General features: G+C 37.8%; 1 protein-coding gene across 1 annotated transcript in view; it reads right to left on the reverse strand.

Annotated features, from left to right (window-relative positions):
- Positions 1 to 25,722, reverse strand: part of CDC40 (cell division cycle 40) — a 43,367-nt gene that overhangs the window by 12,548 nt on the left and 5,097 nt on the right. The window contains exons 2-8 of the mRNA XM_069805091.1: positions 19,157 to 19,243; positions 17,454 to 17,583; positions 6,449 to 6,532; positions 4,311 to 4,450; positions 3,589 to 3,685; positions 1,767 to 1,906; positions 150 to 224 (exon numbers count right to left, since the gene is read on the reverse strand). Of these exons, the coding sequence (XP_069661192.1) occupies positions 150 to 224; positions 1,767 to 1,906; positions 3,589 to 3,685; positions 4,311 to 4,450; positions 6,449 to 6,532; positions 17,454 to 17,583; positions 19,157 to 19,243 (753 nt within the window). The remainder of the gene's footprint in view (positions 1 to 149; positions 225 to 1,766; positions 1,907 to 3,588; positions 3,686 to 4,310; positions 4,451 to 6,448; positions 6,533 to 17,453; positions 17,584 to 19,156; positions 19,244 to 25,722) is intronic.

The raw sequence follows: 25,722 nt of genomic DNA on the forward strand, positions 1-25,722 counted from the left end.
TTGTAATTTAAAAATCAAGTGAGAAAAATAAAACTAACACAGACGAAAAGTATTTGGCAGAAGTACAAAATATTTAAGTAGTCTAAAATGCATTGTCTGCATTCAATGATGGTATAAAATATACACATGAAAACAGAAAAATAACTCACCTTAATTTTGCAATCCATAGAGCAAGACAACAGTATATGCCCAGAGAGAGGAAACAATCTAACTGCACTGACACCCTGTAAATAAGGACAAAATTAAACAGTAAGTGGAGCATCTAGATGTTTCCTCAGTTCACTTGCCCTCTTTTCTAAGCAAAAAGCTAAAGCTTATCTTCATAAAACATACAGACACTGTATCTTGAAAGGAAATAACCTACCCACATTCCATTTTAGAAACAGTGATGCATTTCGAACAATTGTTATTGGCAACAAATTGATTCACTTCAACAGCTGTATATGTACCCTCCTTCAACACTCACACCATTACTGTGGTAAACACAGCAAAGAAATACAAACTATGGCTTTGAGTGACTGTTTCTGTATAACAAGCCTTTTCTACTGGGGCAGATGAGGAATTTTTCCACAAAAAAAGTTTTTGGCTGGCTCCATTTCTCACATGTATTACCAGTGGCTTCTACCCACTGAACTCAGACTCCCTGGGCACAGCATCTTCCCATCTATCTGTATTTCAGGTACTCCTTCCAGAGGAAGTCCAAAGAACCACCAAATACTCATGGTCTGATGTCCCTTCTTTCCATTTCACGCCAATTACTCTATTCATATACCATTCAGTTCCTCCCACCCCTACTTGGAGTTGGGTGCTTTATCCTCTTTATTATTTACTTATATCCCCCAGCTTTTCTAGGTTTGTCAGCCCATTTTTCTTTTGCTTCTCTCATCAATATTGTTATTCATCTTGTTTGAAGGAAAAAGCTACTTTACACATCAGTCCGTTCTAACAGGATAATAGGCAGAGGCGTGACTAGGGCTTTGGGGAGGACGTGTTATTCTGGAAAGCACCGATAGTTGCAGCTACAAGCTCTTTGATGCAGCAATCACTAAAGAAGAGTTTAGAGCTGTGACTCAGCTAAAAAAGGGTAAAAGCTAGAAGTGTTCACTGTGTCTTCCTTTCTTCCATTCTTCAGATATCATTAAGGTGCTGTCCAATGCAGCACAACATATTCCCTCAAGCAATACTGAAAATTAGAGACAAAAGAAGCAGCAAATTGAGTATAAGCTTTACAAACCTGATCAGTGAAACACTTTTTAATACCAAAGGTATGTATATAGTTATGAGCTCTGGCACAAGAAGAAACTGTAGATGTTAAGTAGCATCAAAGAAAACTCTCTCAAGGTAATAGCTGTATTTGGGAAACCTGTAATGCTGGTGCATTATAATCACAAAACCTACATAACTTTTCATAAGCTTGATATGAAATAGCCCTTAAGTACTTTTACTGTTTAAAAAACCCAAAAACCAAACCCAAAACATTTTCAGGGATGTCTAGAATTAGTCTTACTCTTATTCATGTAGTAGTTTAGGAAATAACTCCAAATCCCACCGAAGTCACTGAATAATATTTGTCTCTTTAAAGGAAGTCAGGAAGCCACTATGTTAATGAAAAAGTGTATGCAGAATGCCAACCAACTACATGCATGATGTGGTAAAGATGAAAATACTCCTTCCTTCTACTGATATTTCAGTTATAGAAGTTACTAGCTTCAGACACAAAGTGCAGTGGGTTTTTATGATGCATGCTCACAAACATGACTTCCTACCTTTGTATGTCCAGACCACACATGGATTTGTTTCTTTGGAAGATAGCACTTCTCAGGCGGCACTGTAGAGCGGAGATTAACTCCAACATCTTGAGGAACATGAAGATAAGATCTCCCCTGATAGTCATACATTTCCTTAACTGAAAGGTAAATACAGAACTGTGAGAATCCAAGAGCCCTGTATTTAAGAGGTTCTAATCTTCAAAAGGCTCAACAGCCACACACAGTTACGGTTTTTCTCAACACAGCTGCTCTGCTATGAGGAGGGGGTGGGGGTGGCAGGGAGAGGGGGAAGAAAAGCCCACTTCATAGGATACAGATGTGGAATCTTATTTGACATCAGTTAAGCTCAAATTAAGTCATTTCAGCAAAGCCTACTTGGAACCTGATAACCTGAACATTAACACCATCTCCCACCTACACATCTTACTCATCATCAAACAGCAAGATCCAGCCAACAAGGGTTTGCTTACACTAACTCTAGACGGATTATAATGTGCAACTCTAACCCCGGCATTTGCTTGCAATTTGCATTCTGTGCTGTGTCAGTCACGTCAACAGAATTACAAATCAGAGAAAAAAAAAGATCTATTTGGGCAGTGTGAACTAATAGTAGTCAGCAGCAGCTAAAACCTGCTCTTTAACTAGATTTAAGAAGTGATTGGACAGTCAGATGTGCAGGGATGCATTGAGCATGGAAATGGATATTTCAGAGTAGACCTGTGTTGGATAGCCATGACATTAAGCTGTGCACCGACTAAATTAATTTCTCAGTTTCTGGGATATTGTCATAGCAGTTTTGGTTGCACAAGTGACCTCCTGCACAGTATCAATGTTTACACATGTCTACAAAGTGGCATATTTCCAGAATGTTTGTGTCCGAGAAGATTAAACTTTAATCTTGTAAGGTGTTTCACTGTGAAACTTCAGGCAGAGACCATGAAAAGTTGGATACAAAATAATTATTCTAAAGGAGGCTCAAGGGCTAAAATTTCAGGTTTGTTATGCTTGTCACTGTTCAATAAATATTGTCACGATCTACTACATATGAACAGAATGAAGTACTAATGTCAGCAGCGCATATCTCATAGCCCCTTCTTCCTTAATGCATGTAAGAAAGGATGCTCCATCTTGTGTGTATGAGCCTGGCTGTAGAAAGTGGTAAACAGACTCAGTTTACCTAACTGTGCCAAGCAATATAAGGCAGGACTATTTTGCATGCAGAGACTTGAAGTAACAGTTTCCAAAAATCACTTAATTTTACTTACTTACCAAACCATCTTCTCTGAAGGTACCACATGCTATAGGCTTCCATTGGGTAATTATTTGATATACAATTATTCATAGTATGACAGCAAGAACATTTACATTAAGAACTGAGGAAGTATAAAGTCCAAGTGATTTTCTAAATTGTATGTAAGCCATAACTCAAAGCACTACCTGCTGATGAAAGTACTGACACATAAAACTGCAGTAATTCTGAAGCTGAAACTAAGCCAAACTCATAACTTTAAAATGTCTGCTCTGGAAAACAGGAAAGGGATATGTGCGTCTGGTAACATTAACAATAAATAAATAAAACCAGTATCCTGAAAGATGACATTTCCACACTACTCTTCACAGTATGAAGTGGAATTAATCCAAGTTTATCTCTTTCCCTGTCCTTTATGCTTATGCCTGTGAGCGCTATTATCTCTAATACAGAAACATCAAGGTGCCTCAGCAAAACTGCTGAGGCTGTCTGCCATCCTTACTAATTAACACAGCAGGCAAGAAAACACAGTGAACAAGAAAATGAGAACAGGCAGGAAGATGCCATTACCATGTAATATAGTCTTCTCCTCTCCAGGTTTATCATCTTCTAGTTTTCCTCTCTTCTGCCTCTTGGCTGTTATTTCATCTAACTCTTTCTGTTCTTCCTGGAAAAATAAAACATGATCTTTTAAAAATTCAGCGTTCACATGTACTTAACAAAATCCAGAACTGTACTACCATTTACTTACTATTAAGAACACATTTATTTGCTAAATGAGGTTAGAAATATTTCTAAGCATCAATAAAGAGAATACCTTCATGAAAACTAGAATAGTTTGAAAAGCTATGTACACTGAAAAGAATTAAATATCATCTTTTTATTCATAGACTACAGCTAAGCATCACTGACTGAACAAGAAGGATGTTTGCTGGTTGGAGGGTTGGGGGGGGTGTGTTATTGTTTTTTTTTGTTCGGCTGTTTTTTTTTTCTTTTTTAAACAGGTTTTACTTTCAGTTATTTTCATGCTGCTTCTGTTTATAAACGTCTTTTAATCAGACTCTACAGACTACACACAGATACAATGAATTTTATTTCCAAACAGTCTTGCAAATAATTGAATGCAGAATATTTGGAACACCTTATTTGGATATATTACCTGAAATGTTTCTATCACCCTAAAACATAGCATGGAATTTCTGCTTGGACAAACTACTAGTGCAGCTTGATCTCTGTTAAAACCACTGCAATATACTAATGATTTGTATCTATTGTGTTTAAGTAGTACTTACTTCTGATGGTTTGGCTACTTCTTTTTCATCGACATACTTTGCCCATGGTCCCAGAAAACCATCAATATTAGATGCATCATTCTCCTTGAATTTCTTCCTTTTTTCAATTTTCCTTTGTCCCGTTTCAAACACCGTTAACCCTGAACAAGGAAACAATACACTGCCTAGTTGCTAACACAAAATACAACATCACAGATCACACCATAGTCAGTTTAAAAGAAAAAACCACCACCACCACTCCTTCCAATATACATAGCAAAATGGAAAAAGTGTTTGAGCAAAATTGGCCAAAGCATTGCTAACTTTTCTCTATGAACACTGCTAACTATGTACAGTAACAGAAGAACCACTTAAACTGTGTGTCATGGTTTCTTAGAGGATTTAAGCATGGATGTTCCCATGCATTTTTAACAATAAGTCTGCAGACTGTATGAATACATCAATTTTCATACTTTAGATAGTGCAGTGTTTGAAAGTAAAGTCCTAACAATTGGCTTCTGATCCCCCTCCCCCCCTCTCAGTTCCCCCCAAAATGAAAGTAAGAGGTCTCCCCAAACACCAACCACAACTGTGTATTTTAATTTAGTAAAAATTCATAGGATCATAGAATGGTTTAAGTTGGAAAGGACCTTTAAAGGTCATCTAGCCCAACCCTCTTGCAATGAGCAGGGACATCTTCATCTAGATCAGGTTGCTCGGAGCCCCATTCAGCCTGACCTTGCATGCTTCCAGGGATGGGGCATCCACCACCTCTCTGGGCAACCTGGGACAGTGTCTCACCACCCTCATTGTAAAAAATTCCTTCCTTATATCTAGTCTGAATCTACCCTCTTTTAGCTTAAAACTATTACCCCTTGTCCTATTGCTACACACCCTATTAAAAAGTCTGTCCCCATTGACAGAGTCACCTACCTCCAACCACTATCTTTTTCTTTCATATAAGTGCTAGCTTTTCACAAATGCTGTGCCCTCAGAATTTGTCAAAACCATTAAATAATATCGATATGGGAGGAAAAAAAATCAAAAGTTAAAAGATGTTAAACTGATGACTTAAAAGTTTTTCAAAAGCTTGTATAAACAATTTTGTGCAATTTTCAAACAATGTTTTCCTACAGCATCAGTAATACTCATCTAGTGCAAAGGAGCCTAAAAGAACTTTGTATAAACAAGGGGAACAGGCTACGTAAAAATTGAAATAATGATCATATGAAGGAATTGTACATTAATCAAGTGTTTTCTGAAAATAAATTACTAAAATTCCATTATGAAAAGTTATTTTTTTTATTTTTAAAATGATTTAATCTCAGCCATTTCTGTCTAACATCTGTAGCTGCTATACCAAAATAAGTCTATTTTCTTTATCTTACTTTGGAAGGAAAGACTGAAATAACCTTGGATATATTCCGTGGAATAGGACACAGAAATAAAGAACCTTTGTATGCTCATGTGAATAAGATGTTAGAAAAAGACATGCAAGGGAAAGCATAACCATAAAGTTTACACAGGTTCAATTTTCCAATGCAAACAAGTCACTTTGAGTGTTAAATACCTTGTATCAAAGTATTAATTACAAACCCCATGCCTCCGGTAGGCAATCCTCCCAGTGGCATGCTATGCCTTTACCATTTGGCAACCTTCCAATGCTTTTTCTTTTCCAAATAACCCAAAGAGCTTAACTCTGGTAAGCAGAGATAACATGCGATTCCCAACAGGAGTGCTAGAGGTTGCATACAGAGTGATCAGTTCACTACTGAGTAGCACAGTTAAGGTGATTAGCCCAAGGTACTGGTATCCCAATGTAGACATATGACAATTTTAGCTGAGAGAATTTAAGAGGACCAAAAAGCTATTTCAAATATACAGATCAATTCTGTTCATGCAATGGCACGTGCTAGGTTCCAACTGCAAATTCTAATTTGAAATTTGACATAATAGCCTGAAATATTTGCTACTTCAAGAAAACAAAGCATTCCAGTATCTCTCTTCCCTCTTCACATTACAATTGCAACACATCTTTCTTTATTGTGTCTTTGGACATGGGTAAGTCTATCATAATTCCTTCCTTTGCCAATACCTATTCCATTTCCTAGTAAAGAAGAAATGGAAACAGTCATCAGTTGCAAGTCTGAATTAATTACCTTGATTTTTTTCAGCTTCTTCTACAGAACCAATGTATTTGGTAGCAACTTCAGGGTTATCTATAGAGGGATCTAATGCATAACCTAGAACAAGAGAAGAAATGCAATACTGTTATTTCAAGCTTTTTGGTTTTGTACAGCTTTTATTACTCTGCCCCCACCTACCCCCAGATCTCTTCCCGTTGGCTCTCAAGGAGCTAGGGATGAGGAAATGTTGATACTTTGAAATCCCATCCACTTTTCACTTGGCCTGAGATTACTACGAAGTATTACCATGAGGCCCTTGCGTATGCATTGCTGCCAAAATGCTTAAATTTGCACAAGATAGAGAAGCAAATAAATATAACGGGGCACAGTTAAGATAAGACAAGTCACAAAGGGAGGGTAGTCACAGGAAGCAAAGTCACAGAATCTTTCTGGTGGGAAGGGACCTCAGGAAGCCCCTGGCCCAACACCCTGCTCCAAGCGAGGTCAACACCGAATTCAGACCAGTTTGCTGTAAACACAAACATAAGATTTTGGAATGCCATGGCAACCTCTTCTTGTTGTAACATGGCATAAGGAAAAGACTAGCTCAAAATCTTATGTTAGTGACACGTGATTTTAAACAGATGCTGCTTTAGTTTGGGGCACTGTGCCTTGGTTGGCAAACCCAGTAAGTCACCCTGGAACCAGCCCGTTGCTGCTGGACACAGAGAGCCCGCCGGCTTCAGCAGCCCCCTGCCCTGCCCACCACCTCCGCTGGGTCGCCTCTGGCAGTGCTGGGGATGGCGGCAGCTGGAAGGAAGACGACAGAGATGGGGAAAAAATGAAAGCAAACGAAGTTTTCCAGGGCTTTGTGCATACTCTGTCTCCCCCAGAAGAAATCGTTTCATCCTCCTCCTGCCAGAGTTGGGAAAGCTTGTTGCTCCTTCAATGTGAAAGCAGTTGCTTTAACTAACGTGGATGGTAGCAGAAGCAGCAGCAATGGCCTTTGATTTTTAAAAGGATTAAGTATTCACATCTTCATTTCCTGATTACAACTATTGAGTCTCATTTAAGAAAACAGCAAATACTGCTGCATTTACTCCTATAAATAATTTATAAAATGTACCAGCATTTCATAGATATTCAGGATATTTACAATTTTTGATACTGAGGTTCTCATTTTAATATGCGTATTTTACAGTTTTTCTCCATTTCTCCTGAAAAGGATAGCATGATCCTACAAGAATAAGAGAGCCAAATAAAGTTCCCAAGGAACAGGTGCACTGAACAGTTACTGACCACCATGGCTTTTCTTTTGGGAAAGACTGCACCCTGGTGGACATATCACCAATTTTTATTAAATATTATTCAAGTGACAAAATGCCCCTTGACAACCCAATGAGAATTTCTCTGTACCAGGAAGGAAAAAAAGAAAAAAAAAAAAGCAGCAATGAAGATATTAAACCACCAGTAAAAGTAATCACACACACAAAATCAAAGAAATCCTACAGCATACAATCTAATTCTTATGTTTTTGTTGATTCACAGAGACAATCACGAACAGTGGGAGATTATCCAGTCCACCCCAGAGACCAATGGCCCATAAAAGCACTGGGGTGCATACAAGTTGAGAACCTATCAACATCATCCCAATAACCAAAGGAGATCACCTCCCCAAATATTTCTCAGAAAGACTACTGTCCTAGAAGATGGTCCAGTTGATTCTTTTCAGATGATGGGAAAAAAAATAATTATTGAAATTAGTAGAAGAGCTATTTGAAGAACGCAGCAAGCGTTCCCATACAAATAGAAAAATCCATCTGCAGAGCAGCTCTGGAGCTTCAAACCTGGTAAGACCCAGTCGTGGAACAACATATGCCCAGATGCTCCATGAATATGATACAGGGAGGGAAATATATGACAATGCCCTCTTATGAAATATAAATTTCCACTATACCTAAACCAAACCACAAAAAAATTATTCTAGACTATTTTTAGGATTTATTTCCATGGACAACCAAACTGAGCAGACACTGGAATTAGACTTTTGCTAATTTAACTGCCTGCTTTTACCAAGCCACTATTTCAATGAGTTCTCCTCCAAGTTATAAGGTTTCTGTTAATGGCAGAAAGATATTACTTTGGATTTATGTCAAAATCAATACAGTGGCTTACTTGTCCTCCAACTGTATTGACACAGTCTCTGGGACTCTATTTGCTCAGTATTTGTAAAAGAGGGACAGTATTCTAATGAATAGGGCCCCTGGGCCAAGCACAGCTTCCCGTGGAAGCGGAGACTTCTTATAGCTGGGTTGAATTTGGTCCAGCATCATTCTCATAGAAACGCTTTGAACAATTTCTACTTTCTAGTGGATATGTGAAAGAGAATCTTTTCTTTCTGGCTAGGACTCCGAAACGCAGCTGCAAAAGACAGCTTGCTTTTATCCTACTCAGCTGGTATGCCATATAATGTGCCCCGACTTCTACGTCTCCTTCAGTTTTATTTAGGAGGTAGATACTTCATGCCACATTTTAGCAAGGAAAGGTACAATTCCACCTACATCCATAATTTCAGTGCACCTGAAAATGGTTGGTTAAATAATCAGACTTTGATGTGCATTCCAGAAAGACAGCTAATTAAAGTACGTTTACACTGTACTGTGCAATGCAGCATACAGAGACCCAAGGTAGCTCAGGTATGTGGAAAAATGCAGCTGGACTAACCCATTCTGACTGCACTGGCCTCTCTACAGAATCAAAGTAATCAGAGAATAAAGTGCCTACAACTGTAAGAGGTAATAGTGACTGTAGGTGTTGCATGTAATACCAGTAGATGAAAAAAAAATCAAAAGTGTTATTTCCAAGTCCGAGTCATTTTAACCTCTTAAAATATCAGTCTTACTGATGAAGTAATCCTGTTACAACCAAGTTAGTGAATACTCATAAAAGAGCTTAGAGATTCAGGGACAGAAGACTGTTTCTTATTAAATTGGACATTAATATCCCGTGAAGGTGAAATTTTAAAATACTAAATGCTGCAGGAATGAAGCAGTCCACTTCTAGGATGAGTACTGATGCTGAAATAGCTACAAAATTAGTTTTTTACCATATTCATGAACAGTTTGTGTGCAGCATGTAAAAAATAATCCATAATTCTGCTTCACACTGAGAATTTATATATGCCCACATAATTAAGGAGATTATATTGCCTTTTTTTTTTTTTTTTTAAACAATGCTCAAAAGGGAATTTTCAAGAAGAGAGACTGCTGCTGCTGAGGGTACAGATACAGAAGAATAAACAAGTGCTTGTATTTTAGGACTTCCTGGTCTTTTTAGCCATGCTCCAAGGACTACAACATTGGAAAAATAATGCTAGTTAAGCTTTTGGCCATTTACATCATAATGGCTTGTGAAGAGAAATTTGTTTTTCTAGAGGGAAAGCCTTCTCTTTAATAACTGAAATTATGTAAGAAGATTGCCTTACATCAATGGATTCAAAATGCAGTAGATTACCTACGACTGCAGATGCAAAATGGGTTACCAATTAAAAAAAAGGACAGACACTCACAGAGTAATTATTAATGGCTTTCTATCAGACTGGGAGAGTATCTTATACAAGATTATAAAATGGCCTGCCTGGAATATTTTATTCAGTATTTTTATGGATTATGCCATCAGCAAAGGATCACATACCTGTAAAACATGCAGCTGACAGCAAAGACAAGTGTGAAATATTTCACTTCAGCAAAGACATGCTTAAATGACAAATAAAAAAAAAGAAGAAAAAACCTGATTAGGTATAGGGGAAAAAAAAAACAAAACAGGCTGCAAGGGCAGTGGTGTTGATACACTTCACAAGTCTGACACCAATGAGGAAAAAAAAAAGGAAACCTGAGATTTATTGCAAAGCAAAAACTATGTAAAACATGGAACAGCACAATCAAGGCCTAATCTAGATTGGCATGTGCAGTTTTAAGCAATGTATTTTGAAGAAAAATTTTGATAAAAATTGAGGGTAACAGAAAAAAAAACCCAAAACATTGGGATGGGGAAAAGGTCTAGAAAAGATTGAAGAAACATCCTTGTCAGTCTAAAGAGAGATGAAGGACAAAAGGTAAAAAACTGATGGACCCAAAGGTAGTTTCAATACGTGAAACATTAAAGACAACAATGACCTGTGGCTTGATAGTGCTGCTGAAGGGAATATGAAAAATAGTTTAAATTTGCAGCACAGAAGGTTCAGGGTGGTATCAATAAAATCTCAACTACTACATTTGTGAAAAGGGTACAACTGCAATATTTATGTAGATTTTAAAACTGTGCAGAATACTATAAAAATAGGAATGACCTTGAAGCAATTCTCACTCAAGCGATCTGAGACTAGATCACTCGTTTCAAGTTGTTGTCTGTGGATACAGGACCAGAATATCCCCGACTCTTCCGGAGACAAGAGAAGCAGGTTTGCATTCACAATAACAAGGATTCACCACCTCTTGGGCATCAGGGAGGAAATGACAACTTAAGAATCCAGTGTCTAGGAAGGAGAATGACTAGAGCAGTCAAAGATTTGGCTTTCCCTTTTGTGTATTATATGCCCCAACAACGTTTTGTATCCTAAGGAATAAAGACAGCAGCAGATACCTGACTACTTCCACATGCTAGTATCACAGAGACATTCTTGATAAAGAAGCTGAGGTCCAGTTGACCTGTCAGAGATCTGAGGTTTGCATTCAGCACGCTCTTCCTCAGTTTTCCACAGACTGAGGAACAGTACAAAAGTGAATCAATTAAGTTATGGTATTTCTGAATTTGTATAAAATATATTCTGGAAGGGTAGCTCATTCTCAAGAGGTTGTTTACTGCCAAGAAAAGCTGCAGATCTTAACCCCAATGTGGAAAACATCTCCAGTGCCTGTGTCAACTTTACCTCTCCAAACTCCTGGAATGAAGGGAACTTTACTGAGATGGGTAGGTCTCATCTGGATTTAAAAGGCTGTTGGTACTGAGAAGGTTCAAAGAGTGCTTTTTGATTAAATAGTTGGGGATAGCCAATAGTTAAAGAAAAATAAGCCATTTGGAATGACACACAATCTTAAAGCCATATCCTTAAGCAAAAGGTAGCACAGAAATCTGAAACCTCAGATAACAGGGATAGCAATAAGCACAGAAACCTATTTAACCTGAGGGCAGGGAAATGGAAAACCCAAGCATGTACACAAAATGGCAGAGGCTAAAAATAATACATAGTGAAATTGAAGTATCTTGTTTTAAACTCATAAACATAATTGGTAGGACAATACTGACATAATTGGATAGAATACTCTTTACCAGGCAGAAAGACTACAGAAATAAGTAGTCATACCACTGGGGAAAAAAATGCGGTATGCTACAGAAAGCTTCAAGACAAATCAGATTAACAAGTTAATAGCATTAACAAGCATTAAAGTATCCTTTGGACTGAAATTCCAGGTTTAAGCAGTGGTGAGTATAGTTGTCAGGACTCCCTAACTGATCGTTCAGCCAGAAGATGCAATAACCATGAAATGGTAACAGAGATTAAACAGGTGCTAGGTAAAGCAGCACAGTAATAATGACATATTTTAGTCAGCTCCCTGTAGTAGACTGTGCAAATCTCACACCAAGATGTGATGAAACCAGCATTTTTACACAATGTACTTGTACCATGAAGCAGTCATGTTAGAGATTCACATGAAAAAAAGCCAATTGAGCAATGCAGGAAACCTGATTTTAAGACATTTTTTCTAAGGACACACATTTTACAAATTACCATAATGCAGTATAAATCAACATTGTTGAGGAAGCAAAGAAAGCCATAAAAACATTTACTACAATGATCTCAATCTCAAAACAGGAGGGCTATATTAAGTAAAGAAGATATTAAAGAGGAACGAAAGCGAGCACTAAAGGGTAAAAGCCTCTTCCAAATGCAGGGACACTTCAAAGACACCATGCAGTTGAAAAAGAACTAATGCCTGCCAGCTATTAAAAGACGACTTTAAAGGGACCAGAAGGAAGTGGGCACAGCTGAACAGTATGTCAAAAGAAACTATTAGAAATAAGGAACTATTCTTCAGAGAGCTGAAGTTGTATCCAAATGTGAAAAATACAAAGAATCAAACTCTAGCAAAGTAAACACTACAGTAAGCAGCCCCCCAACCAAACGCGAGGAGAAAATCACATAAGGTATAAAACCTAACACTTGTCCTTTGTCAAAAACTGCAGGGGCAGAAAGCATTCCAGGCAGCATGTGGGTCAACAGATGATCAAGGAATGAAAAGAGAGCATCAGTGAGATTTTTTAAAACACATGTTCATTATGGAGGAGCTTGGGCAGGCTCCTGTGCCAGAACCTTTCTTTATGGGTAATGTGACAAAATATCTACCTCAAAGTGAAATGTCAGGAGACTAAAGAGTCAAATAAGTGGTAACAAAACACGGGGACCAGATGGCAGTCATCCAAGAGATCTAAAGCGGAAACACAGTGAAAAAAACTCTTGCCTAACATTGTCTCAATATGACAGAAATGGAACATATCAAATATGATGCCAACTTTTAAAAGGTGCTTCAGAGATCTGGGGAACTACACGTCAGCCAGCCAGACATTTGTACGGTTAGAAGTTTCCAGCAGTAGAAACTATAATAAAGAAAACGATGAGTAGGCACTTGGATGAGCGTTATATATTGCAGCAGAGCAGATAACACAGCTTTCTGTACAGGTAAATTTCAATGACAAAACCTCCGGAATTTTTCTGAGGTGACAATCATGTGAATGAGCAAAGCTTGGTTGATGTTGCATACCTTTACGAAATTGAGTTAGACTTATTACAGGATGCCTCAAAGACACTTTAAAAACCCCACAGGTCTTTACATGGTCAATTGATAAAAAGTTAGTAAAACACTGGCAAGACTAAACGGTTGGTTTCCACAGCACAGGAAAGGTGCTGGTAGATCCATGCTCAGGTCCATGCTGTTCAACATAGTGTAAATGATCTGGAAAAAGGGAGCAAGTAGCTTTTGCAAAGTTACCCAAAGTCTTAGAGAAAAATGCAACATTAAGAATTCTTAGAAACTGAAGGGAAAAAGCCTCTCGCTTTATTAAGCCACAGTACAAATTCACGGTAAGATGACATGTTTAAACACTGTGCACAGATTTGCTGTTCATCTTGGGAATGATACAGTGGAGCTAGCAGAGACATAGATGAGAAACAAGCATAGTTATAGGCACGGAAAGGCTGCAACAGAGGAACAAGAAGATTGACCAGATCTTTTCTGGTGGAAAAAAAGCAGACCGAAATGAAGTTATGGCCCAGATCTATAAAATAAGGAACGACACAGAAACGGTGAATAAGAAGTGACTGCTCATTGTGTCTTCCAACACAAGAGGCTAGGGGATATCAAGGCAAACCAGAAGGCTGTTAAGTTCCACAAGTTCAAAACAGCGGTACTTCCTCACACAAGGTGCTCGTAAGCTGACGAACTGCCTGCAATAGGCTACTAAGTACACAGAAAAATTATATGGGTTCAAGAAGCAGCTGGACACATTTCTCAAAAACAAAACCCCCAAATTCACTGAAAATTAATAAATACAGAAACATTGCCCTTGGCTGAGAGACTGCACATTATCACTATTTGCTTGCTTCTTTCTTCCACTCCTTACTAGGTACCCATTGCTGCCCACCTGTCTAATAGGATAAAGGGCTGGAAGGACACTCAGTCAATGACAGCATGGATGTTCTGAGCTATCCAAGCATCACAAGGAAAAAGTACTTTCAACAGTAAATATTTATTGCAAGAGAAGTAGATGAGAAAGACTGTTTGCCAAAAAATACTTGGGTTTTGTTTGTAATTAATATATAGGTTTCTCACTGAGTATGTATGGATTTTCAAGATGATCTATAAGACTTTTTTTGTTTGTTTTGAAAGACTCTGCAGCAGTTGAGCTGGTTTGGATACATGATCTCATTTACTATCCTCTTGTCTTGTACCACACTCGTCCTTCATTTATAGTCACTGCTTATCTACATGCTAGCCATTGCAGATTTATTTGAGATCTCCTGCCTTAGCACAATGGTGCTAAACAGCCTAACAGAGGCCAGAGGTCTCAAGATCTGCAGCTTTTAATTAAGAAGTGTACTCTCTGTTCTTCCAATTTGTTATGACTTTGTCATTAAAAACATGTATGACTTAGATTTATGCCTAGCAATTACACTTGCATTTTTATACTTGGTCTTTTCTGAGAAGATATTACATCCTTCCAAATGGAAAAGAGAATATTAAATTTTTTAATAGACAACTTTTTGACAACTTAAAGAAGTGCTGTTTTTAACAGGCCTTTTAGTGAGCCAGGATATCATGCCCATTTACCGCATCTGCTAGCTTGAACTTCAGCTTCTCAGTGCTTGTTCTTGCAGTTTAAATTGTCTATATCTCAGCCTTTTCATAGCTCCATTTTCACCCTACCCAGATCATTATCTGTTGAACCTTTCTAGAAAGCTGCACATGATAGTTGCACAGTTGCCAATGTTATGAGTCTTAAAAATGTATTTTTATACTCTCTTGTAATACAGCTTTCAAGGCAGTTGCTGTACACTGATGATATAAACCAATAGTAGGAGCTTTGAGTTGACTTACTTGTTCTATCTTCCCCCAAACTAAATTTCACAAACAAAAAAACCCCCAACCAAACACTACATGCCTACAGACCCTTTTTTCCAGTATCTATTTTACACACACAAAAATGCACAATCCACACAATGCAACATTAATTTCACAGAACAAATTCTAATCTGTCTATTCAGATCCTGAGTAGGCTCCTACTTGCATTGTCTGGCAAGTTCTAACATCAAAATTGCTGTCAAGTAAGTTGAAGTTATGCTATGGAACTAGACAACCATTTCTTAATATTGGCATTTTGCTTATATTCCACATCCTAACAACTCAGTGAAAAGTACCTATTAGCTAAAACTGTAAAAGAAAAAACCCTGTCTTAAATATATTTCAATTTTTAACATTTACAGGAAAACTTCTAATAAAACCCAAATACAAAGAGAAACTGAGGATGTTACAGTCTCTGTAGGTAAATTTTTCTTCCAGGTTTCACTGTAATACATGGCTCTCACAGATGTTAGCAATAAAGTCCCAATCTCATCCATCATAGAATGCAGTAAGTGCATTCATGCATGCATAAATCCCTAATGAATTTAAGGGGACTTGTGTGTAGGGAGGTGATTTTGAGGCATGACAGTTTGCAGGGAGTAGTATTTTGAATGTAGATACGAATAAAGAAAGACGTGAGTCTGTTGTAAGAGTCGGTCAGAAAATCAGCATTGTCTCAACATCGTCATCAGGAACATGAACAGTACGCTACCTGACAACGGCCTGTTTGGAGCGCAGCGGCCGGTCCCAAGGACAGAATGTGCGGTACAAGGCTCCTGGAGGGTACCTGGCTGGAACCGTTAGAGATAACCGCATAGCTACTGTCAAAAAGGATGAATTGCCACTGTTGGCGTAACACCGACGAAGAAATCATGAACTTTAGACGAACTTTGCTTCATTACAATACCAAAACACACCTCCTGGTCGAAGGCTGCCCGCCTCCAAGACTAACCACGCCTCGGACACTGACCCCATGCCTGCGTGATAGCCTCGCTCGAGAAGGGCGGAGATATGATAATTGTATTCTGAGAAGGGTGGAGACTCCTGAGGCAGAGGTGGAGCAAGGTGTGTTACTAAGCATAAAAGATGACTTCTGAACAATGGAAGTTTGAAGCTTCCCCACCAAGGACCACGACGATCGACGACGCAGCATCAGCTGGACCCGGGACCGTTAGGACGTCGTGAGATCAGCGGTGGTAGCTATAACCTCTCTTTCTCCTCTCTCTAAACTTAACTTTACTTTTCTCCTTTCTTTCACCCATCTCTAACTATCGCGTGCCTCCTCACAGGCAATACAATAAAGTTTTACTGTGTGATTACTGCTATCCCCTTTGGTGTTGGTCACCTTAATTTTGCACTTCCGAGATCGTAGCAAACAAACCATCACAAGTCCACCGAGTGGACCGTGACAGTTGTGCAAAAAGTTGAGTGTTGCGACACTAAGTTTACACAGAAGTATCAGAACTTGCCTAACAGACTGAATTTGAAGAATATAAAGTGATACTTCATTTGAAAACAAAGATTCGTATTTGCAAGACAAGCACTTGTAGTCAAGTTTAAAACAGAAATGAAAGCTTACAACAAAACACAGAAGAAAAACTAACCACTGTTATATGTAATACACGGCAGTTTTGTTCTTTCAAGCATGTCCAAAAGAATGCTTAGAATCCATAGTCTTTCCATGTTTCCCCTATTAAAAAAATCCACTTTTGTTACAATCCATAAAAAGTCTATTTTAAACTCAAGCCTCTCCAAAACTCAAATGTTTCATTTTTCAAATGCAACTATTTACAAGTGAAAAGGTTCTTCCAAGATGAGAAAGCAGCAACTGTAATGACCACCAATATTGAGTTCTTTGGGTCTGTCTTTGCTAAGAATATTTTAGCAATGTATTCCCAATTTTTTCAATTCCTGTTAATTCAGCTTGTAACTAGAGGCAACCACTCTGAAGAACCTCACAACTCAGTAAGTGTTCTTTTTGGTTTTCAGAGAGCTACCTTCAGTTAGAATCACATGAAAGAATCTATTTACATAATAGATCTACAGTTATTTGTTGTATTAAAAGTGTGAAATTCTGATTTCTGTTTTCTACACTGATGCAACTAATGGAAGGATTAATTAAGAAGGGTTTGGTAGGAGGTCATACACTTGATTACAGTTTCAGAGGAAATTACCAATGAGATTTCCCAAATAAATACTATGATCTCCAGCTGTATGGATTCTCAAAGACTTTGCCCCATTTTATTAAGTCTGTTAAAAAGCAATTTACAGAACTTGCAGTCCTATTAACTGTTCTATAAAGAACAACTTGTTTTGTCCAGGCATGATAAAGATGGAGGTGAATTCCACTGTTAAGGACTTACCATAGGTTGCAAATGTTCTTCTTTGTTGTTCAAACATGAAATCATTAATGTGAGCTGGCTCTGCATATCCAGAAAGCATATTTCTAGGTGCAGCCATTTGTTGAGTCCTAAATGGGTTTTCTGGTCCAAACTACATCAACAATGTTAAAAGAAAGTATATCAGAATTACTAATTTCTTATTTATGTGTGTGTACTTTTTCAGGAAAAAAACCAAAATATAGACCTTTCAAAAACTGTAACGCAAAAGTCACTTCAACTTTATATTTCTTTATGACTACTGAATAAGCTTCTTAGTCTGTTATTTTACACAGTAATTGCTTACACAGTTGCTTTGAACAGCTCGTTTCATAACTGAACTTTCTAGCCTGTATTACTGGTACAGAGGACAAATCAATATCAACTACTTGACACAAACCACTGCCACTCAGTATGTGATCAGTACAAGCATTCAGAAGACAAAACCACAGCATACTGTCCCTTGTAAGGGGGAAGATATCAAGAAAGAGATATCAGGTCCTACTAAACTCATGTACTTAATACAGAAATTACACTGCCAACAATACTTTCATGCATTTAAAAAGCAGCTGGGGACTTGTTGTATTATTCCAGGAAATACGCTTATGAAACCCTGCCTTCCTTTTCTTCTTGTGAGGTGACAAATGCCAGTCTTCCTGACCATACCATGGTTAGGGAAAAGAACAGTGAATACAAACAAATGTAATACACTGAGACTAATACCAGACTAAACTTAATTGTAACCCCTATGCTTGTCAGCCACCTTTGCGGACACCCGAGACTGTCCTGCATTAGGCTTCCCTAACTAAAACACATACACAAAGTAACACTGTAGTAAGTTTAAATTAGTATTTTTGCTCACACACTTCATGGCTTTGGTATGTTGCAAAATGCAAGCTTGCTATGAGAAGGCCAATTTATGTGGTTCCACAGAAGGTTTTCTAAACTTAAAGCATAACTAATGTAGAAAATTCAGATGGATGTAACCTTTGTCTACCTAAAATGCTAATCCCTGGTATAACAGAAGACAAACTGTACAAAGAAGTTAAATACTGAAAAAAAGCTAAATGTTTGAGCAGCTATTTTTATCTTTCAGATAGCCTTGTCAGTTATAATAAAATAGAGTGGTTCACATGGCACCAGGCAGTCCAAATTCAACCTAAAATGTTTTTTTCACTACACACATTTAGCATAGTTTAAGTTACTAAAATACTTAACACTGATGTGAATAGTTATACTGAAAGTACTTGGATCTTAATTTTAAATCGTCCTCTTAAAAGCCATATATCCACAAGACTTACAACCATTCATTTTTCTCTAAGTAGCACAATGAGTAAATAGCAAAAATGTGAAAATAAATAGTAAGAGACTGCTTTAATGCAGTTCATGTTTTACTCAACATCTTTATAATGCTATTTTCCTAGCTTGATTTTTAATTTCCATAGCTATAATTCTGACAAACATTTTAAGATTCTTCTTAGAACAGCTTTATACAGAATATTAAAATTCAAGCATTAAAAATACCAACACATCTGTGTAGAATCTTTTTTCTATTTGCCCAAACTAGATTCCAAAACACAGCAAGCATCCAAAGAAGGTATGTCTTACATGAATTTAATGAGATTTATAGAACCTCTGCCCTTTAAGCCAAAGGCATTTCTGCTCTAAAGATCAATATAGCTTCTTACCTCAGGTGCAAACATGGTATCATAAGTGGGATTGTATTGAACTTCCTTGATAGCAGGATCAAGGTGGACTCCTGTTTCCACATCTTCCTGAAATAAAACGGACATATTAATAAACCATTTTTCACATACAGACTGTTAAATATATGACATTACCCCATTTCAGACCAAATTAGGGCTGTAGCTCAAGCTGACACTTTCAGCACTATGAAAGGAGAAGAGTAGCTTGGCCAAAGTTTCTATTTTTAAAAAATATTGATTGTAAACCCAATGTTGGGTCCTCACTGAGAAATTTGTCCAAGATACATGTGGAATTTTGCATGTTTATTATTACTTTTTTTTTACATGCATATATTTTAAAAACAGTAGCAAGATTGGAGGCAAGCTTTTTTTTTTTTGAGGATGTTTGAAAACCAGACCTTGTAAAGAAAAACCAATTAAAATGGTCACCAATTTAATATAAAAGTGTGAAAATTAAAGTTCTACAAAAGGTAGAAGTCACAAGTAACTGGTTTGAAAGACAGTTGGGAAAAAAAATATTAGACATCAGCACAAACATATCTGTAACAATGAGTTTCAAAGAATCCAATGATCCCTTATCTCCCAAGTTTTTACCAAAAGGTATAAACGCAATTCAGCTTCAGTATTTAAACACATTTCCAAGCCTGTTGTGACAAAAATGACAGATGAAGGGACAAGAGAGAGGGGCTAACCAAAAGAATAACTTCTCAAGCAACTCAAAGGGGAAGAACTCAGAAAGGCACATGCAGCTGAAGTAGAAAGAGAAGATGGGAAAGAAAAAGGCTGATTAGGTGGCAGTGCTCAAGAAGACCTGGTTTTACAGAGCCCTACAAAGGCACATTTACACTGATCCTAATTGACTCCAACCCCCCCCCCCCCGCCCCCCATTAAGGGCTCAGTTAATGAAGGAGAATGTTATTTTGCGGTATTATTACTGGTATTGCTTCCTGCATCTTTATTCTAGAATAAATGCATTTGAAAGGAATTTACAATACACTAGTATATTGATAATATCCCTAGTAATTATACTGAAAAAGCTGTCTTAGCATCAGTGTTTAATCAGTGCTCACCTACAATAGGATCCAAAAGCATTTGCAACTCACAAAAGGAAGTGACAATAGAGGATCGAATTTTAGCAGTCACTTCATTAATAGAAAATTACCTCGAACAAACTCAATCTTGCTTTATATTATAGTATCTTGAAAGAGCAAAATGGCATGTTCTTTACTTACTTAATATTGTTAGCTATTCTCTGACTTGCTGTGCCCAGAAGCCATTTTTCTCCCCAGTTCAACAGCAGGTCAATTACAAACAAATTTGCTTAGAAGACTTAAAAGGTTTTAAAACCTGGTTTTCTAGAACACAGAGAAGAAAAACAGTACCTAAAGATCTTTGGCTTGTTGCCTGATTATATTTGGTTAAAACTGCTCAAAAAAAAAAAAAAAAAAGGTGTATTTTTTTTTTTTTTAAGAGAATTACATCAGCAATCCCATCAGTTGTTTTTCTAAGACCACTGTCTTAGTAGAATTGTGAAGTCCAGCTAGAAAGCTTTACTCTCACTGTGTATCAATCATTTTAACAGGCAGATCCAGCCATTGCACTGCTCTTGCTTGAGCCCTTAGTGCTGCCAATTTTCAACCTGACCTCATTTCTCTCATCACACGACCTTTCCAATTCACTGAGCTTGGATGACAACGGCTACAGGTACATTCACAGCCCTGACTTTCATACCCTATGAACTTGCCTTGGAACAGCACAACAGGCCTAATCCAGTCATTCAGCAACAAAACCAGACACCCCCCCCAAACCCAGCTAGAAGAGGAGCACATCAAAACCATTTCCTAACCTTTATTACGTACACACTTACACTTGCTTTCACAGCTCCATGACCTGAGGACAGCTTCCATAGATAACTTTTTCGAGTCACATCATACAGCTTGCTCTGCCAGCTAGACTTCACATCGTACCCACCAATCTTATAATTTGAGAAAATAAAAATTAGTATCATTGATAATACAGCAAAATTTATCTGATTAACTGTCAGTGACATTTAAACAGTTATCAGTTTACTTGAAATTATGACACAGGTTTTTTTTCCTGCTCTTTAAACTGAAGAGGTGAGAAAAATCCAGTTTTGCAGAAGTGCCAAGAATTTTTCAGTTCTGCTATTTTTCCTCCTCTTTTCTCCCTGTTAAGTCCTATTATATGTCGCTTGGTAATTGAGAAAAGAAACAGATTGTGCCATGAAAGCTGATCCTCTGCTGGATGATTATAGCAATTCTGGTTCTACTTCGCTGCTGGTGGAACAGTGCTGAGTCACTTGGAAGCCACACAATATGTTCACTCCTAGACCACCACAGGCATAGTCTTTCTGTGTGAAAACCACCGAGCCTTGAAATTGAAGCACATGTTAAATATATCAGAGCTACACTCTGCAAGAGCTCCAGCCTTATTCATGCTTTCACGTATCTGGGCATCAAATGATCTGTTAATATGCTGCTGAAGCACGTAATGGTTATCTTTTCACTATGCCGTTTCACTTTAAACTATATAATTGAGTGTGTCCCAACTCCCCACTTCACCTTCTCAGTATTTTAAAGAATTGAAATCTTGATAGGAAAATAAAGTATTGATACAACATATTCTGAAATCTTAGTCTATGGCAAGAGTTTGAATTGCAGCAGACACATTATCCTTTGGTCAACATCCAATAAACGCCATTTTGTACAGCATTACGAGACTCTGGTAGGTAGCAGAAACATTAAAATATTAGCCTAGTCCATCAATCATCTCACAAATTGGCAAGCTATCTGCATTGGGGCATTCTGGATTGTTAGGGGTGTTTTTTATAGAGGAAAGAACTCATCAGCAATCTCTGCACATGGTGAAGATCACTGGGTACAACCGATCACAGGAGCAGCAGTCTGGCAGAGCTGTGACTGAGATAAGGTAATCTAAGGGATCACGTCCCTCTGCTGTGCTGTAGTTTTTCCTTTGGCCACACATGATATGTCTTGATTTACCTAAAAGCCTAAGGTGAGCAGTTCATCATGTAGCTTATGTCCCAAGTGTGACACAAGTGGCTCTGCAGGATGGAAGACTATCAGTAGCCAGGCTGAAAGAGAGGGGCATCTGTGAATTCAGTGATGGGCTAAGTATTACCCTAGGTCGCTTCCCACTCACAAACGCACAGGAATAATAAAAAGGGGTGTGTGTGTCAAGAATCTGTCAATTTAAACAGAGTATTCCTCCAGAGAAAGATAAAAGTTCAGCTGTAGGACTGGCAGAGAAGCAGCTTGTGTTTGCTGCAACTCGGAAAATATGGCTTTATGGCATGTTGTAATATCATTAAAGGTGGCACACCCCATATAACCTGGAGAAGATAAATTAAGGTTTTAGGAAGTTACGTTTTATGGAATATGGCTTTCTTGGAAGACATAATACAATGAGCTGCAAACTTCAGCTCTACGTCACCTCTGCTCTTCTCAGTGCTGGTAATAAGTGCCCAACTGAAATACAGTGACTACCTTGGGCACCACATATCAGGTAAGACATGCTACTGAAAAGGGTCTAAAAGAGAAAATCAAGAATGATCAGAGGTGTAAGAAAATATGACCTGTATAGAAAAATTGAACAACCTAATTCAGCCTAAAAAATACTTAGATTATGCAACTTAGTAGAAATAAGGGGCAGACAAAACTGCTCAGTCTATAGATCCACTGAAGTTTGGTAGACAGGTTAAATGAGTGTCTCTTCAGACAGAACCAGGTATCAGTCCTGATGCAAGGCAGAAGAGAAGCAGAAGATGTCTTATCACCGAACTACTTGGTGTGTTGGTTGGGGTTTTTTTGTTTGCTTTTTTTAAATAGATGTGATGCCTACTTACTTTCAGTATCAGGTTGATTTACAGTTCAGATGTGATTTGATCAGGTAAAAAATTTCTTTGATACTTAAATGCTCTCCTTTTGCCTCTTTCATCCTACAACACAGCATCACGCTATCACAGGGGAATGGCACTCAGGGCTGTACTCTGGAGTATTAGCATTTCCTAAGGAATCTACCTTGAGACAGAAAGAAGCTTTTGACGCTAAGTGTAGACAAGCAGGTGCTTCACTGTAACTCCCTAAAGAACACAAAAGGTCTAGCTCCTGCCAGGGTGTTCTCCTTTAGTCCTGCTATAAAGGCCCTTTGGCCAGTTAAAAGTCAGCATAGGAAAGAGCACAGGAAATGAAAGGGATTTTTAGACTACAAACACAGTAAATCAGATTAGCTTTCCTTCTTACAGGTTCCTTAAACGTGCCACAGCCCTGTTTTTCGTTGGAAAAAACCCACCTTATTGCCATAAACCAAACCCGTTACCATCTATGAAAAGTACTTGATTTATAGAATGCAAAATAGTTCAATAGTTTAAAAAAAAAATCTGAAAAAAGCTTGCTAGAAGTTTTCTTCTATGTGTATGCAAAACAAAAACATTTTTTAATTAAACACAGGCCAAATCCCTGTAATAGGCATCAAAGCAAAGCCTTAAATAAAAGAAACAAGCTGCAGCATGGACTGCAACACTGGATACTAATTTGGTTCCTTAGAAAGAATATAATGGTTTATGTTAAGGCAACTCAAAATCCTTTTAATCCACAATATTTTTAAATTTCAGCCAAATTCTGTAATCCCCAATGTTCTGATACGTGGCCACCAGTAAGTTTAATGAGAGCCGTTTATGCATTTAGAAACAGAATTTGACAGTTAAATCTCAAGTGTTTGTCTAAACACAAAGTTTGTTAGAACAAAGCAAAGGTCAGAGTTTTCTAATTTCATATCATGCAAGGAAAGAGTTGTGATGTCTATATGTTATTTTTTTTTTTTCCTGGACATTTTAGACAATAAACCCACAATGTTCCCTCTCCTCAGGTAAATTCATCACTAATTAGCCAAATAGCTAAAAAGGGCAGGCTGCTTTGTGTAAGATTTAATTAGTTTTAATTATCCTTTAAACTAAAACGTGGTAAATTAAGACCCCATCCCATGAGCCAGAGGCTTAAGCGACTTGTCACTTACCAATACTTGCATAAACCACTTGGGCTGTCAAATACACAGTATTATTCTAAAGATTTTCAGGTTTAGTACCAAGAGATGAATGGCATTTACAGTTAAGTCCCAACATTAAGATTTGGTTGTTACCAGCTTTTAGTCATTCTACCCATTCGTACACTCTTAACAGTAAATGGCCATCCCACTAACTTCAACAGAATAAAAATAAACCTGCAAGAAAAGCATATGTTAACTGGTTTTGTTGAACTAGGCTAGATTCCCAGCATCTTGCAGGATGACAAGTTCTAAATATCTATTCTCTACAAGATATTTTGTGTCAAAGAAAGCAGGAAAACCCACCATATTAAAAGAAGCCAAAAGATTCCTAACAAATAACACCTCCCAAGTCACTGATGTTCATCGCTGCTACAGAATGGTCACACACTGACTTTGTATCTTTCCTCTCTCATAGCTGGGCAGGGATTAGATTTTGAAGAACATTAAGAAATGTGACTGAAGTCTATTTCTTCCCCTGAAGTAGTATTTTTCTGGACATCTGCATACTGCCAAAGGTAAACTAGATTCAACAGAGAATTAGACCTGAGACATTCAACCCCTTCCCACATTAAAGACAACACAAACCCTCCAGCTCCTGTACTGGGCCAGGCCAGCCTAGTTGATTTCAGCCCAGTTGAGTATCCTCTCCTCAAAACCAGTGAACAAGACACTGTAGATAAATATCATAAAATCTGCCCCCATCCAAGTCTCACCCTGAGCTGATGGAGATCAAACAGTAAATGTTCTCTCCAAAAGCAAAGCTTATAGCTGCAACATTTCCTGTAAAAGTGATTTCTTCACAGAATGTGCAGTTTCCTGAATTTCCTTCAGCATTTTTAATTCAATAGTGAAGGTGAATACTTCCTGAACAATCTTAGGGTGATTTTTCATATCAGTAGAAGCTGTAGGAAAATTAATTACAATTGGTTTTGGCAATCACTAGCAAAATATAACTTAGAATCCTAAAATAAGAAGTTTAGAGTGAAAAAAGGAAACCGCTATATTATAGGACTTGAAACACATGCTGGCCTCTACTTTCAAATCAAAGCCAGCATTATTAAAGCACTGAACGAACATTCATAATGCACTGGTGTTAAGGACCAAGTAAATGAGCATCTGTATTTGACTTTTTCAGTTTATGTTCTTAATTAGTCTAATTAACTCCATACATAAAAGCCACCACTAACAAACACACTTTACTTAGCTAGTTTCTGGATAGCTAACAGCAAAGGAGCTCTAGACCATCAGACTTCCATCACTTAAACATATTCTGGGTTTCTTCTCGCGGTGTTGACCATAGTTAATCAGTTCACAAAACTGATTGCTTTAAGAGCACAAGAGAGGAAGAGCCCGCCTAGCCCAGTATCACGGGCACTGCCATGCTGGGGAGGGGATCTCTACAGCCAATTCATACCTAGTGCCTCAAGTTCTTGATAGGTTCATACCCTACAATAACCAGTCAA

Source organism: Haliaeetus albicilla, chromosome 17 (genome assembly GCF_947461875.1).
Source record: "Haliaeetus albicilla chromosome 17, bHalAlb1.1, whole genome shotgun sequence".
Lineage (NCBI taxonomy): Eukaryota > Metazoa > Chordata > Aves > Accipitriformes > Accipitridae > Haliaeetus > Haliaeetus albicilla.